The sequence below is a fragment of the Fonsecaea erecta genome, assembly GCF_001651985.1.
Source record: "Fonsecaea erecta strain CBS 125763 chromosome Unknown Scaff3, whole genome shotgun sequence".
NCBI lineage: Eukaryota > Fungi > Ascomycota > Eurotiomycetes > Chaetothyriales > Herpotrichiellaceae > Fonsecaea > Fonsecaea erecta.
Window position 1 is genome coordinate 1,530,496 of NW_017387246.1, and position 13,105 is coordinate 1,543,600.

The 13,105-nt window shown below is 53.3% G+C and overlaps 4 protein-coding genes across 4 annotated transcripts; 2 read left to right on the forward strand and 2 right to left on the reverse strand.

Annotated features, from left to right (window-relative positions):
* Positions 1–279: 279 nt before the first annotated feature.
* AYL99_03799 (hypothetical protein) lies at positions 280–1,918 on the forward strand (the record flags this gene model as incomplete). Its single annotated transcript, XM_018835313.1, has 4 exons — positions 280–327; positions 383–452; positions 517–950; positions 1,007–1,918. 4 exons carry the CDS (start codon positions 280–282, stop codon positions 1,916–1,918), a joined length of 1,464 nt encoding a protein of 487 aa, XP_018694963.1.
* An 827-nt stretch (positions 1,919–2,745) lies between these two features.
* Positions 2,746–3,993, reverse strand: AYL99_03800 (hypothetical protein; the record flags this gene model as incomplete). Its single annotated transcript, XM_018835314.1, has 1 exon — positions 2,746–3,993. One exon carries the CDS (start codon positions 3,991–3,993, stop codon positions 2,746–2,748), a length of 1,248 nt encoding a protein of 415 aa, XP_018694964.1.
* Positions 3,994–5,212: 1,219 nt separating this feature from the next.
* On the forward strand, positions 5,213–6,936 carry AYL99_03801 (hypothetical protein; the record flags this gene model as incomplete). The annotated part of the gene is made up of 2 exons (XM_018835315.1): positions 5,213–6,090; positions 6,144–6,936. The coding sequence occupies 2 exons, from the start codon at positions 5,213–5,215 to the stop codon at positions 6,934–6,936; spliced, it is 1,671 nt and encodes a 556-aa protein (XP_018694965.1).
* A 204-nt stretch (positions 6,937–7,140) lies between these two features.
* AYL99_03802 (hypothetical protein) lies at positions 7,141–8,506 on the reverse strand (the record flags this gene model as incomplete). The annotated part of the gene is made up of 4 exons (XM_018835316.1): positions 7,141–7,859; positions 7,948–8,030; positions 8,108–8,319; positions 8,393–8,506. 4 exons carry the CDS (start codon positions 8,504–8,506, stop codon positions 7,141–7,143), a joined length of 1,128 nt encoding a protein of 375 aa, XP_018694966.1.
* Between the last annotated feature and the right edge of the window lie 4,599 nt (positions 8,507–13,105).

Consider the following 13,105-nt stretch of genomic DNA (forward strand, 5'->3'; position numbering starts at 1 on the left):
ATGCCCCACTCCGCAGTACGAGGTTCTCGATCCTATACCAGTATATAATTGTTGCCGGATCTCCCGCGCTGGTGCCGCGCGGATAATTCGGGTGCCACTTCCGATGGAATAAATCCCAGGCGTATCTCCGTGTCGGCAATCACAACTTTCGTACAAGGCACTCCTTCCTGGACGCTTAGAAATTGACTTGCGCGACCTCTGAGTCCTTGATTTGACGAGCATCAACTGTGTCTTTCAAAGGAGACAAAACAGGCACGTGCTGGTATTAAACGAGTCAAAATGGGCTCCACGGGCAAGATAGAGACAAGGCTGTTCATCAATGGCAAGGTATGCTCTCAAGGATGCGTCCATAATGCAAACGTCGATGTTGATGCTGGCATAGTTTGTTGAGTCTTCAGACGGGAAGACGTTCCCCATCAAGTCACCAGCCACAAGGGAGCTGGTCGCCGAAGGTACGTCACTGACGCTGATGCACCATTTGAGTGAAGATACAATGCTAACTCTGCCACCACTCAGTGTACGAAGCCAGCGAAAAGGACACCGATGCTGCGGTAGCCGCGGCCAAAGCAGCCTTTCCAGCATGGTCTGCTCTCTCCCCCGCTGACAGAGGTGTGTACTTGAAAAAGCTGGCAGCCCTGTTGGCCGAAAGTGGTGAAGAACTCGCTCGATTAGAGGCTCTTTCGATGGGTCGGCCCGTATCGAGGTATTTCGACAATCATGCCGCAGCGAACACCTTTGCGCATTACGCAGAGGCCGGATACGAGGCCCAGGGTGTCAGCAGTTTGAACACCCCGGGATTTGTGAACATGACATTCAAGCAGCCGTATGGAGTTGTCGCGGCAATCATTCCCTGGAACGTCCCGCTTGTGTTCTTTGCCAACAAGGCGGCGCCGGCACTTGCAGCGGGAAACACTGTTGTTTTGAAAAGCAGCGAGAAGGCGCCATTGACAGTATGTAAATTTAAGCCCTTGCCGCAACAAGTTTGCTGACAATTGACCTCCTTTAGTCCGCCAAAGCTGCTACTCTGATCGAGAAAGCAGGGTTTCCGCCCGGAGTCTTCAATGTCATATCCGGGCACGGGCAGACATCAGGGGCGATATTGTCGTCGCACATGGACGTCCGGGCCCTCAGTTTCACAGGGTCGTGTCGAACCGGCCGGCTCATCCAGGCGGCGGCAGCGAAGTCCAATCTCAAGCATGTTGTCCTCGAATTGGGAGGAAAGTCACCTGCCATTATTTTTGATGATTGTGACATCGCATCTGCTGTTCAGGAGACGAGAGATAGCATTCAGTACAACAGTGGGCAAGTTTGCATGGCCAACAGCAGAATTTATGTACAAGACACCATTGCCGATAAGTTCGTCCAGGCGTTCAAGGAGCAGTTTGCCAAAGTCTCACTGGGCGATCCGTTGGACGCCAATACCGACCATGGTCCACAGGCTGATTCGGCGCAACTGGACACGGTGCAAAAATATATTGCTGCCGGAAAATCGTCTGGCACGCTGGCTCTGGGAGGTACACCGGACGTGGCTGGTCTCCCAGAATCCGTTCAGCAGGGTTATTTCGTGGCACCGACTATCTTCCTACACACTCCGGAAGGGGCTGCGGTGATGAAAGAGGAGATCTTCGGGCCGGTTGTGAACATCAATACGTTCAAGACTGAGGATGAAGTGATCGCCAAAGCCAATGACAGTGAATTCGGCCTGTACGCCGCGGTATACACCAACGACATCAACCGAGCCTTGAGATTTGCGAAGGCGCTAGAAGCAGGCACAGTGGCCGTCAACTGTACCAGTCCAACGATAGCAAGGGATATGCCATTCGGAGGCTTCAAGAGCAGTGGATCGGGTCGGGAAGGCTTCGGACACAGCCTGAACAATTTCCTAGAGACCAAGACCGTGCTGATCAAGCTCAAGTGAAGCTAGTTAGCTAGACATAGACATTTCGCGAGCCACAGAGCCGGGTCTAGAACAGGCAGCGATAGATCTAGAACCTGCCTGTTGTACCATTTGACTGCCTGATGAGTCTGAAGTATCCGGCTGGATTGTTTTGGTGTCGGCAATCACAGTCATTCATCCGCCCCTGATGTTATCGCCGCCAACCTTGCACACCGCAGGCTTCCGACGTAAGAGATAAGTGCCCTGGACCGACATAGCACTGTGGCAACACTGATCTTTGAGTGGCAAGCGAATTCTGTCCTAATTACTCTCATTTAATGTTGCGACCGTTTCACCAAACCCGATACTTTCATTGGAGAGCACCTCTCCTTAAGCACCGAGCATCGGCTAGATCGACGAAAGGGCCGTGGAAAGAAGTCGCAGCGACTCGGAAAGCTCAGGAACACGCTCATTTCGGAGCCTTTGAGGTGTATCGCATCGGCAGAACGAGGATCTGACTTGCCCGAGATCTCAAGGAGAGTCGCGAGAAGGGTGGGTAGCATACAGGGTGTATGGATGCACACTTCGGCCCACCGTAGTACTTGTCTGCAGTGCTTCTATGGCGAGGCGAGCAAGACCCGAGACTAGGACACAATGCATGATAGGTTCACAAGAACTGAAGAAGCAGGGTTCAGACTCTTATTGCGGGTATCTCTTGCGCTCTTGTGCGAACAATGCTCACGTCTCCGATCACGCTGCTCTCAGTTCGAAATGAGAGCCGTGCAAAGTCATACGGGCGACAAAGGGAAGGTCAGGGAGAGGAGGTTTTTCCCCCCTTCCGTGCCTGATCGTTTCGAGGGATGTAAACACTACTCGTACATCTCCAAGCTCTCGACAACCATTGCATAGCTTCTTCCAGAGCTTAACGCGCGTTGATTCCTGTCGAGGATGTCCCGAAGCTGGGACTCTGCGCTTACCGGCCGGCTGGGTTGCCCGTGGACCCAGGGCACGAAATTGTGCAACTCCATTCGGGGAATCAGCGACTGCAATCTTTCCCGTAGGGTCGTAGGTGGAGGCGGACAAGAAGCAGCGGGCCCTTCGAAGAGCCCGCTGTCGTCAAAGCTGTACAGTGGATAATGGCGACCACCTTCCGAAACGATCGGAGGGTCGGAGATGGTCACAGCATTTGCCCCAGCCGAGAGGTATGTTTCTGATACGACGGCATTGGTTGCTCTGGACGGCGTTTCCTCTACTTCGTGCCCTGCGGCGGAGCTCTGTAGCAACCGGTGAGAAGAGCGTGACAGTCCAGACAGCGCAAGTCGATCATGATCTTCAACAATCGGTGACATATCCGACAAAACCGCTGGTGCCGAAGTATGGCGCATTGAGCCTGTCCCGGGCCGCGAGGGACCTGCCCCGGGGGTCTCGCTCCGTCTGCGCCTGGAACGCGGGACAGCTTGTAGCCTCTCAAGCAGGCCGTATGCGGCGGAGCCAGTGTGACTTCCGTCGACAAGACTAGCATCTTCTCGGAGAATGATAACATCGTCGGCGGCTCCCGCAAGGCGCTCATTGCTTGCGCTTGCCTCGGCCACGGCCTGCAAGGGACTGCCCAGGGCCCTAATCTCGCCCTGGGGAGGCAAGTGGCTCTCATGCTGGTCTGCCAGCACCAACCTGCTCCTCCCGAGTATTTCGGATATTGCATTGACGTCTTCGTCGATGTCCTCTTCAATTGCGGCCAAGATCCCTCGAAAGCTGAACTCGTGGGGAGGGGGCAATTCGTTGTTCATGATGCCCTGTTTGGACCTCGGCCGTGGAGGACGAATCTGAAGGGAGGCATCGTCGGAATGGACACGAACAAGGACGGGTTGAGAAGGGATAGTTGTAGTCGAGCTGCGACCCCCGATGGATGGGGTCTGGACATGCCTGTTTAGGCTTGAACGAGACGCATTGAGCTGGTGGAAGTGCAGGGTGTTCGGTAGAGGAGAGACATTGCTGCGGTCACTTCGCAGGTAGCTCGACGATGGCGGGAGAGACCTTGATCCATGATGTGGAGGAGTGGAAAGAAAAGCCCATTGCCCTCCAAAGCGGCCCGACGACGTGTCTGCTCGAGCATCCATGTTTTGCAAATCTCTCAGGACAAACAACGCATCATGGCAACCACCCGCGGTATGGAACCAAACCAACCTTCAGATACGTCTGCGAGGGATCGGGTTCAGGAACGAGGAGGATGGTTGCTGACGGGGGGGTCTAGCATTGAGCTTTGCAACCCAAGAGCAAGGGATCGTGGCATGCAGGATATGGACTTGAGCCACCGAGATGAGACCACAGCCCAACCAGGTGCATGGCGACGAAGTATAGAGCAAGATACATGGGAAGACAAGCAGCAAGCAGCAAGGAGTAAGGCGATGTGCAGGGCGGGAAGTCGGACGCACGGGTCTGGCGTGGCTGCGTTTCATTTGCCGGGGCCCGACAATGGGATTCCAGCAAATAATTGGAGCCACCGCAACCAAACCACGAGGAATCCTCGCCTTACTGTTATGTCCATACTTTTTCGTATTTGTTGATGTCTGCTAATGTACCCGTTCATTTCTTGTTACTCTCCAGTACCCCAATATGTCTCATACTCCCGCAGACACACGACGTGTCCTGGGGTAGTGATGGTGGTGGTGGTGGTGGCGACTGCACGCAGCTGTCAGCTCAGACTCATGTTACCACTGCCACTGTCCTACGAGAGACCCCCTTTGCGACCTTTACCGAACGAAATCACAATGACAAACAACGAGAAATAACAGGGGGAAGCAGGAAAAACAACGAACATGGGAAGGAAATTTTTTGCTGGCCCAGAGGTAGACAGACATTCATGGTCTCAAACCGACCATTTGGATCCGAATCCTCGATGGCGTGCGTTCTAGCAAGCTGCACTGGCTGGTCACATTGGTCAGAACTGACGAGGCACGATCGCGCACCCCACGCACGGAGCAGCTTGAGCCGAGGGAGGGGAGACGAGCATTCTCGCAAGACGCCCGATTGGTACCTATCTCAATGCAACCTCCCCTGGCGTTAGCAAATCCGACCAGGTGCGGACTTGTGCATTGTCCTCTTTCTTTCCCAGTCTACCTCGTTACAGAGCTGCCCTGCTATTCGGTGACGTTCGACAAGCTTCCTGCAAGGTTATCCAAGCGTCCGATAGCTTGGCTCCGTTGTCGTCACTCCAGACCAGCAGGTGCAGTGGTACAAGAGCTCTCCAAAGCTCTTCCTCCAACTTGCAATCATGTTCTCTCCTCTGTCATCTGGTCCTTTCCCTGCAGCAGTAGCCTGGATAGAGGAGAAACCACAATGCTCTTCCGTTCGGCTCTCCTGGCCTTGCTGCCGTCTCTGGCAGCCTCGTCGCCTACCCCTCGGCAACGACGACAGACCAACACAAACTCGTCGTCGGACCTCCTCACTGACATAGCCACCATCCAGCAATACTGGGGCCAATTGACCCCGTATGCCGACAACGCCGAGGACTACTTTGGAGTGAGTGATGTTGGCCTGCCTGATGGATGTCAGGTCGAGCAGGCTCATCTACTGCAACGCCACGGCTCTCGCTTTCCCGGCGGGACATTTGACGACGGGCCCAACAATGAGAACTTCGCCGGCAAGGTCATGAACTGGACTCAAACCAATTCTTCGTCCTCATTCAGTGGCCCGCTCAGCTTCTTGAATTCGTACCGCTATGACCTGACCCGAGACTACCTTACAGGTATTGGTGCCTCTGGGTCCTTCATGGCGGGTGTCACGTTCTGGAACCGATATGGCCGCACGCTTTTCAATGCAACCAAGGGCCAGACGGCGTACAACGCGAGCTACGTCAATGGTACCAGCCGACCGAAACTGACGTTAAGAACAACGAGCCAGTCCAGGATTGAGAATACACAGATCAATTGGGCTCTGGGATTCTTTGGCCCAAGTTACAATCCCACTCCAGATCTGACTTTGGCCAATGCCACCAGCGCATACAACCTCGTGGTCGTCCCGGAGGGTGGAACCGAGAACAATACCCTGGCGTCGTATGATTCATGCTTCAATGACTACGATCCAGTCACTGGGTATCTCGGAGATCTTGATTTGTTGAGCTACCTGCCTCTGTATCTGTCTGACGCCCAAAGCCGGCTATCCCAATACATTCCCAGTGGGTTTAATTTGACTATCAACGATACATATGCCATGCAGTAAGTCAAGCACCCGTTTGGTATGCAAGCCCCTTGTTCTCACCACGAACCAGGGTCATCTGTGCGTACGAGACCAACTATTTAGGCCGATCCGACTTCTGCACTCTCTTCACGGAAGACGAATGGTCCGGTTTCGAGAACACGCTGGACATGGAGTACTACTACGACTACTCGTACGGAAACCCGACGGGAAGGGCACAGGGGATCGGGTATCTGCAAGAGTTGCTGGCGCGGTTGCAGGACCAGTACATCACCGTGTCCAATTCAAGCGTGAACAGCAGCCTGACCAACAATTCGCGAACGTTTCCACTGGGCCAGAAAATATACGCCGACTTCTCACACGACGACATCATCATATCGGTGCTCACGGCGGCCTCGCTTGACTACCTGCGCGACCCGCCATCCCTGACGGAATACCCACCGGACCCGAACCGCCACTTTATCCTGTCGCACCTGACGCCCTTCTCGGCGCGACTGGTGACAGAGGTGATTGGGTGCGGATCCAGCAGCCCTACGCCCAAGAACGCATCGCAAACACAGTACTACCCGACGCAGTATGGCTACAACCCGAGCAACGCGACACACAAATTCCTGCGCATGCGGCTGAACAACGGTATCCTGCCTCTATCGACCATTCGCGGCGGCTACTGCGGCAACCGCAGCGATGGTCTGTGTCCGCTGAGCTCGTTCCTGACCAGCCAGGCGAGTGCCTACGGCGCAAGTAACTACAACTACGTCTGCTTCGCGAACTACACCATCGACTACCCCAACAACGGCACCGATTATGACGGAACTCTGTTCAGCGGGAGCGCCCGGCAGAAACGTGGGGTGGTTAGGAAGTGGTGAACATGGGCACGCCATTACAAAGGGCAGTCCTTTGTAGCGATGTTTTGATGATGAGGGAGATTCTGAGAGCGAGAGGAAAATGTACATACGCACTCACACAGCACATATGATCCGACCGCAATGATAATGAAGACGATAAAAACCATTGCCAATATCGCAGGCGACAGAAAACAAATGTATCCATTCAGGTCCCTCTTTCTATCGCTACAGCATATCCGGCGTGATGACGTTACTCTGCAGCCCATCAATCAAGACCTCGCGCATCGTCTGGGCGCTCTTGATTCGAATGTCCACGAAGCTCTGTGGGCTGTAGAAGGCCGTGTGGCAGGTCAAGGCCATCCTGCCGATCAGCCACTCTTCCTTGTCGCGGTAGGCCTTGATCAGCGGGTGGACGTTGTGCTCGGGGATGGGCTCTTCGGGGAGGACGTCGAGGCCGGCGCCGGCGAGGATCCCCTCGCGCAGAGCGCGCTCGACCGCATCGAGCTGCAGGACCTCGCCGCGGGCGGTGTTGACCAGAACGGCGCCGCGGGGGAGCAGCTTGACCAGGTCCCAGCCGATCATGCCGCGAGTCTCGCGGGTGCAGGCGCAGTGGATGCTGAGGTTGGTGCTGCGGCGGAACAGCTCGGCGATGTCCTTGGTGCGCTCGATGCACAGCGCCTTGTCGACGCCGTTGGGCAGGTACGGGTCGTAGAACAGCACGTTCCACCCGAAGGCTTTCGCGCGCAGGCAAGCCGCCGTGCCGATGCGGCCCAAGCCCAGGATCCCGAACGTCGCCTGCTGCACCCGCGACACCAGCGGCGTGTCGATGTACATCCACGGGTACACGTACGGTTGGCGCTGCCGGTCGTGGTGCAGGAGTACGCCGCGCCGCAGCGAGAGCGCCAGAGCCAGCGCGTGGTCGGCGATTTCGGCGGTGCCGTAGTCTGATCATCATGTCCGACGGTGAGTTTGCTGGATCCAAGTAGTGACGGGAGGGAAAGAGAAGGGGGAAAAGAAACAAAGGGCCCGAACCTGGCACATTGCAGACCGTCACGCCCTTCTTCGCCAACGCGTCTCGGTCCAGTCGATCATATCCAACGCCCATCCGGACTATGCTGCCAACAATCAAACCGTCCGTGTAAGCCATCCATCCGGCGAGTCAACATTTCTCCGGGTAGTTTGCAGAACTCACACTTTCAGCTTCGGGAACAACTCCACGTCCTTTGCCGTAAAGCCCATCTTCAACACCATGATCCCGTCCACTCGGTCCCTCAAGTCCTTGGGAATGGACGACCATGGCTTCGGGACAGGCGCGCCGGTCGGAAAGAGACCGGTAGAGACATACTCCAACTTATAGGGGTGGGGTGGGTTTGCCGTGAAAATTGCCTGTTCCACTGCGTCGTCCTAATGGGAAGGTATCAGTTGCACATATCGCGACAGGAGCACAGAAGGCTCTCTGGACATATACCCAACGTACAGGGTAGATGCCATCTGCCTGGATGATTGTATAGGTCGGGACCTCGGTTGTCTCCATTGGTACTTGTCCTTGGGCGTTGGCAGTGCCGTTCAGTTGAGATGAGCTCTGCGCCATTATTACTCTTTTGTGTGCTTGTTCCTGAAACGGCGTGAAAAGGTAACAACAAGAATATGAGACACGGTGGCCTACCTCGAGCTAACAGGAATACAAATCTGGCAAAATGGACATGGATATAGACGAGGGTTGGACGTCTGTGAGGGGAAACAACAACAATAGGGAGGAGTTGGACGGGCAGGAAGCCGGCACAGAGAATCCGATACCGGACAATAGCCGTGTCCATAACATACATTGCCTCGAGCATGTTTTTCCCTCGTCTCTGTTTTGTGATTGACAGAGTTTCATACTCGCCTAATACCTCGAAGAGCACAGCTGAGCACAGCATGACCCATCCATTGCTGGGCTGGCCCGAAGCAGTTGACCATTTCTTGGGGAGACAAGCTCATCAGATTACTCGCCACAGCACCGGTGAGACCGTTACTATACTATTGATAGTGTGGCGGGACCGCTTCAGCAGCTCAAGCGGCCAGTCAGCATTTTGTTCTTACAGAGCCAAAGCAATATACTGAGATATCCTGGCTCTCAAATGAAGTGAACTTCGTTGGCGGCTCAAATGGTATGAGGCTCGGCGAATCCTCTGTACGCAGTCAAAGGTCGTCCGGACTCCTTGTGTCTCGGCACGTCAAGAGTGCGTAGAATTACATAAGAGTGATCAAACACTTTTGTTGGTTACACATTATGAACAGGAGTGTCCTGTGCACATGCCGTTTAATGACGGATCGCCAGGTAATATTCTCGCACCTTCGTTCTTTTACGTGACCAACGAATCTGCTGGAGGAGCAATCAGGAGTTCTTATCACAATCAACGAACCTTAGTTCTCAATCGTCTTGAATACAAGTCCCCAGATTGATGCTGAAACCATGTCGATTAGAATTCGGGAGCGGTCGACGTCTGCCGATATGACTCTGCTTTGTATCCTCAAGCCTGGACAGGCCGCGGCATGTAGACTATTTTTGCCCCTCCCAGACTCCCGTGGTAGGGTTGAGTGGGGTTGGAGTGATGATCTGAGCTGGGGTCACGCTGAGGATTTGACCGGCTTTCAATGACCCACAAACCACTGTACCAGCGAGGCCAGGTCCTACTATTACACATTCACCAATCATCACACCCGGATAAATCACAGCTCCAGCACCGATAACCACTCCCGAGGCAATACACACATCTTTGGCGATCCAGTAGTCTTTCGTCCCTTTTCGATGAGCACGGTCTTTCGAGTAATCAGTTGTCAAGATGGTGACGCCCGGACCAATCGTTGTAGAAGATGCAATTTCGATTATGCCGGCATCGTCAAAGGTAGACCCTTTGCCCACACACACACGTGATCAAAGAGTCGAAGGTGTACCTCATATGTGCACGAAAAAGGTGACTTGATCGTAACTTCGACACCAATATAGCCCTTACCATGATGGTGTACAGGGAATTTGTGGGTCGTATCCTGGCTAGGATCAACCACCTTAACCAACAAGTTGTGCACTCCTTGCTCGGTGAGTCCACTACCCAGCTTGTAGGCTGAATTGTACCGCCCAAGAGCTGGCTCGCATAGTTAACGCTCGTGCAGGAGACTCGGATCGAAGTGGTTGTACAGTGACGATCTCAGCATTTTGGCCTTCTCCACGTCTTCTTGGCCCGGAATCATGAAACTGGTTGTATTTTGCTTGTGACTTTGCGAAGACAGGCGCATATTCTCATCAGAACCGGGACATTTTCGAAAAGGAGAGTGAGACGAAAGGGAATATGTGCGCTATTGCGGCTCTAACGACTGCACTTGCGACTGTCTTGGAGAAGCTACATAAATCTGCCTACCAGGGGCCAATGATTGAAGTGCCTCGTGCTGCGGAGAATGCTGAGCGTGGCCCTGAGTCAAGACTTCGGACGCATCTGGTAAGGTTGACCTCCAGGGCGACACTAATCCAGTGACAGTGGTATAGGGGGTGAAGACATTCTGAGACAGAGAAATTCTGGCCCTGTTGTGATGGATGGTGCTGCGGAATAGGTTGCTGGCTATATGATGCGATCCGTCACACGCTGCTGCCATCCCGTGATTGGCCATGTGCATAGTCATCAGCTGGTCCATGCCTTCCTGGACCGTCGCTTGGGTGGATAGATAAGTGAATTGGATGTACCCCTGGCTGAAGTCTTGGTCGATTTGGTTTCCAGTCACAGAACGCCGAATGCCCTTTGCACTTTAAGGCACAAACAATTTGACGATTGCGAACTTAGTTGGGTTGACCCGCCTGCTCCAACTATAGCCTTTACAATCAAGCCCTGCTTGAAGACACCTTTTACCTGCAGTAAGTAGACATTAGTGAAAGAATGTAGAGGAGATTTTCATGGCTCACAGCTATATAAACTTACAAACCGGTCGACCTTCGTCACACTTCTTCTTCTTCCGTGTACGACAGGTAACGCATCCGGTTCTCGTTCTCTTTTTGAATGTATGATTGTGCTTTGATGTAACTGTACCAGACGCTATAACTCCCGGATCGTATCGATCATGACTGACCTGCCCCATCTGCTGTAGCTTCGCCACTCCTAGGGCGAGACCGCGCATCCAACGGCGGCGAACTTGGAGCCCTTGGATGTCATTGTCCAGTTGGTGCTGTTACTGGCTCCAAGGTGCTGTGTCCTATGACAAGGGCAGAACAATCCGGTTGTGTAGGTCGCTCAGAGAGTGACTGTTGTCCATTTTGATCAATGCCATTCTGGGGTACATGGTCTCCAGAGCTGAATTGTACCCTAGTGGATGGTATCAGATGCAGAGATTCAGAAAGTCAAAGAATTTCGGATATCTGCTTGTCTGCGATGTGTTGACGATTGGGGGATTTTATACGAGGACACGTCCACATTGAGCGCGTTCCTGATGGTTACAGCCATTGTCGTTTTCAGCTTAAGCCATAAGCGCATACCTCTCGAATGTCCAGGTTAATCTCCAGGGCACCTTTGGTCTGATTCTGCGTTATATCCGCGCCGTGTTGAAACCACTCTCCTAATGCGGTATCGCCTTCGAGCCGCTCGCCTTCGGCCAATCACATCGTGCAAGGTAACCCCTTTGAGAGGACCAGATATCTGATTCATCGCTGCAGCTCATGTCAAATTGCGAAGCGAGCGGCTGAAGCCGACAATTCGGGACTCTTGTGGACCAAAGCTGGAGATCCTGTTGAGACCCTGAGCCGAGCTCGAAGGCAGTGTTGCTATCCCATGATAGCGTGGAGGAAGAAACATTTCGGCAGAGCCCGAGAAGTCACCTGCGTGGGACACCGACAGCACGCTCATTCGCAGGGTGTCTTTATGCTTAGCCGTCATCCTCACATGGGGGTCTTCACCGTCCAACATTGGGCTGTTTGAAGGAACTCTCGGTAGCACGAGTTATAAAGTCTCTTGGAACATACTCGGGCCAGCCACTTCTCAAGATCATGCACGCGAGTTGTTGTCCCATAACCCAACGACTCATTCACCTCTCGTCCGAGGCACGGCTGAACCTCAACTTGTACATGTTTCACCGCTCACATGGATATCGACAGTAATCAGTAGAGCTTCCAACCTCCTACTTGACGTCGTCTTTAGGATAACATTGTCCGACGTCCATTGCTAGCTTACACTTTGAGACCACTACCCCCTTCGCACACTTGATATCTGTGGAATGGTACTTCCCAGTGGAGTCTGGTTTAACTCTACACATATGTTCGTGCTTTTTTTCGTTTGGTATCGAACAGCTTGTGTCATCCTCACCAGGACAGTACATCCACCTCTCAGGATACCTTATGAGCTGCTGCGTCGAAAGAGATGAATCGCCGAAGTCAGCGTTCAAAAGTGGTTGGGCATCGATAGCTGCCTGGTCGTCTAGCCCAGTGTCGGTGATTTCGATGCGAATGGTTCGAGCAAGTATGGGTGCGACGACGGCCCCGGAGAGCAGTAGACAACTAAGGAATCTCTATTTCCATAGTTAGAATGTTTTCATTCAATCACAATTTACACACAGCACTAACCATTTTGACTCTTTGAGCAGGTGTCGTAGAGGTAGGTGCAGTATTAGCTGTTCGTTGAAGTCAGGATCCCAAATAGTGTTCGTCCACACCAGATTTCAAAGTTAAGGACAGCTCTTTTGGCGACTTATATAGACGGGCTGTCCAAGCTTCAGCTCCATTTCGGGAAGCCCATTGTGCAATCGTCTGTACGATATCCTAGGTCACACAACTTTGCTAAGCTTCAATTTCTTGGAGCGGGAATTCGAGCATGGAACGGCCTCTGCTTTGGCGGCCATTGTCACACGCGAAAGCGCACCGTTTTCGGTGAGGCCAGTCATTGGCAGCTATGACATCTCAAGAGAGGTGTGAAGAACCTCAGCTGAGAGGTGCCGGGTCTAAATACGTTTAGCGTTGTGATAACTGCTTTAAGGGTCTTCCAGCTGAAGACGCCACCATTGAGGCGCTCAGACTCGTACAAGAACTTTTCAAACAAGGTTTACCCATTCGGTAGAGGGTAACTCGACGTTGCCAAACACGGCATTCTCGATTCGTGTTCCCTACTGGTACCTTTTGTCCATCTTAGCTCGGTTAAGTGCAAGTTACCCATCTCCGTTGTGGCCTAAATTCGGA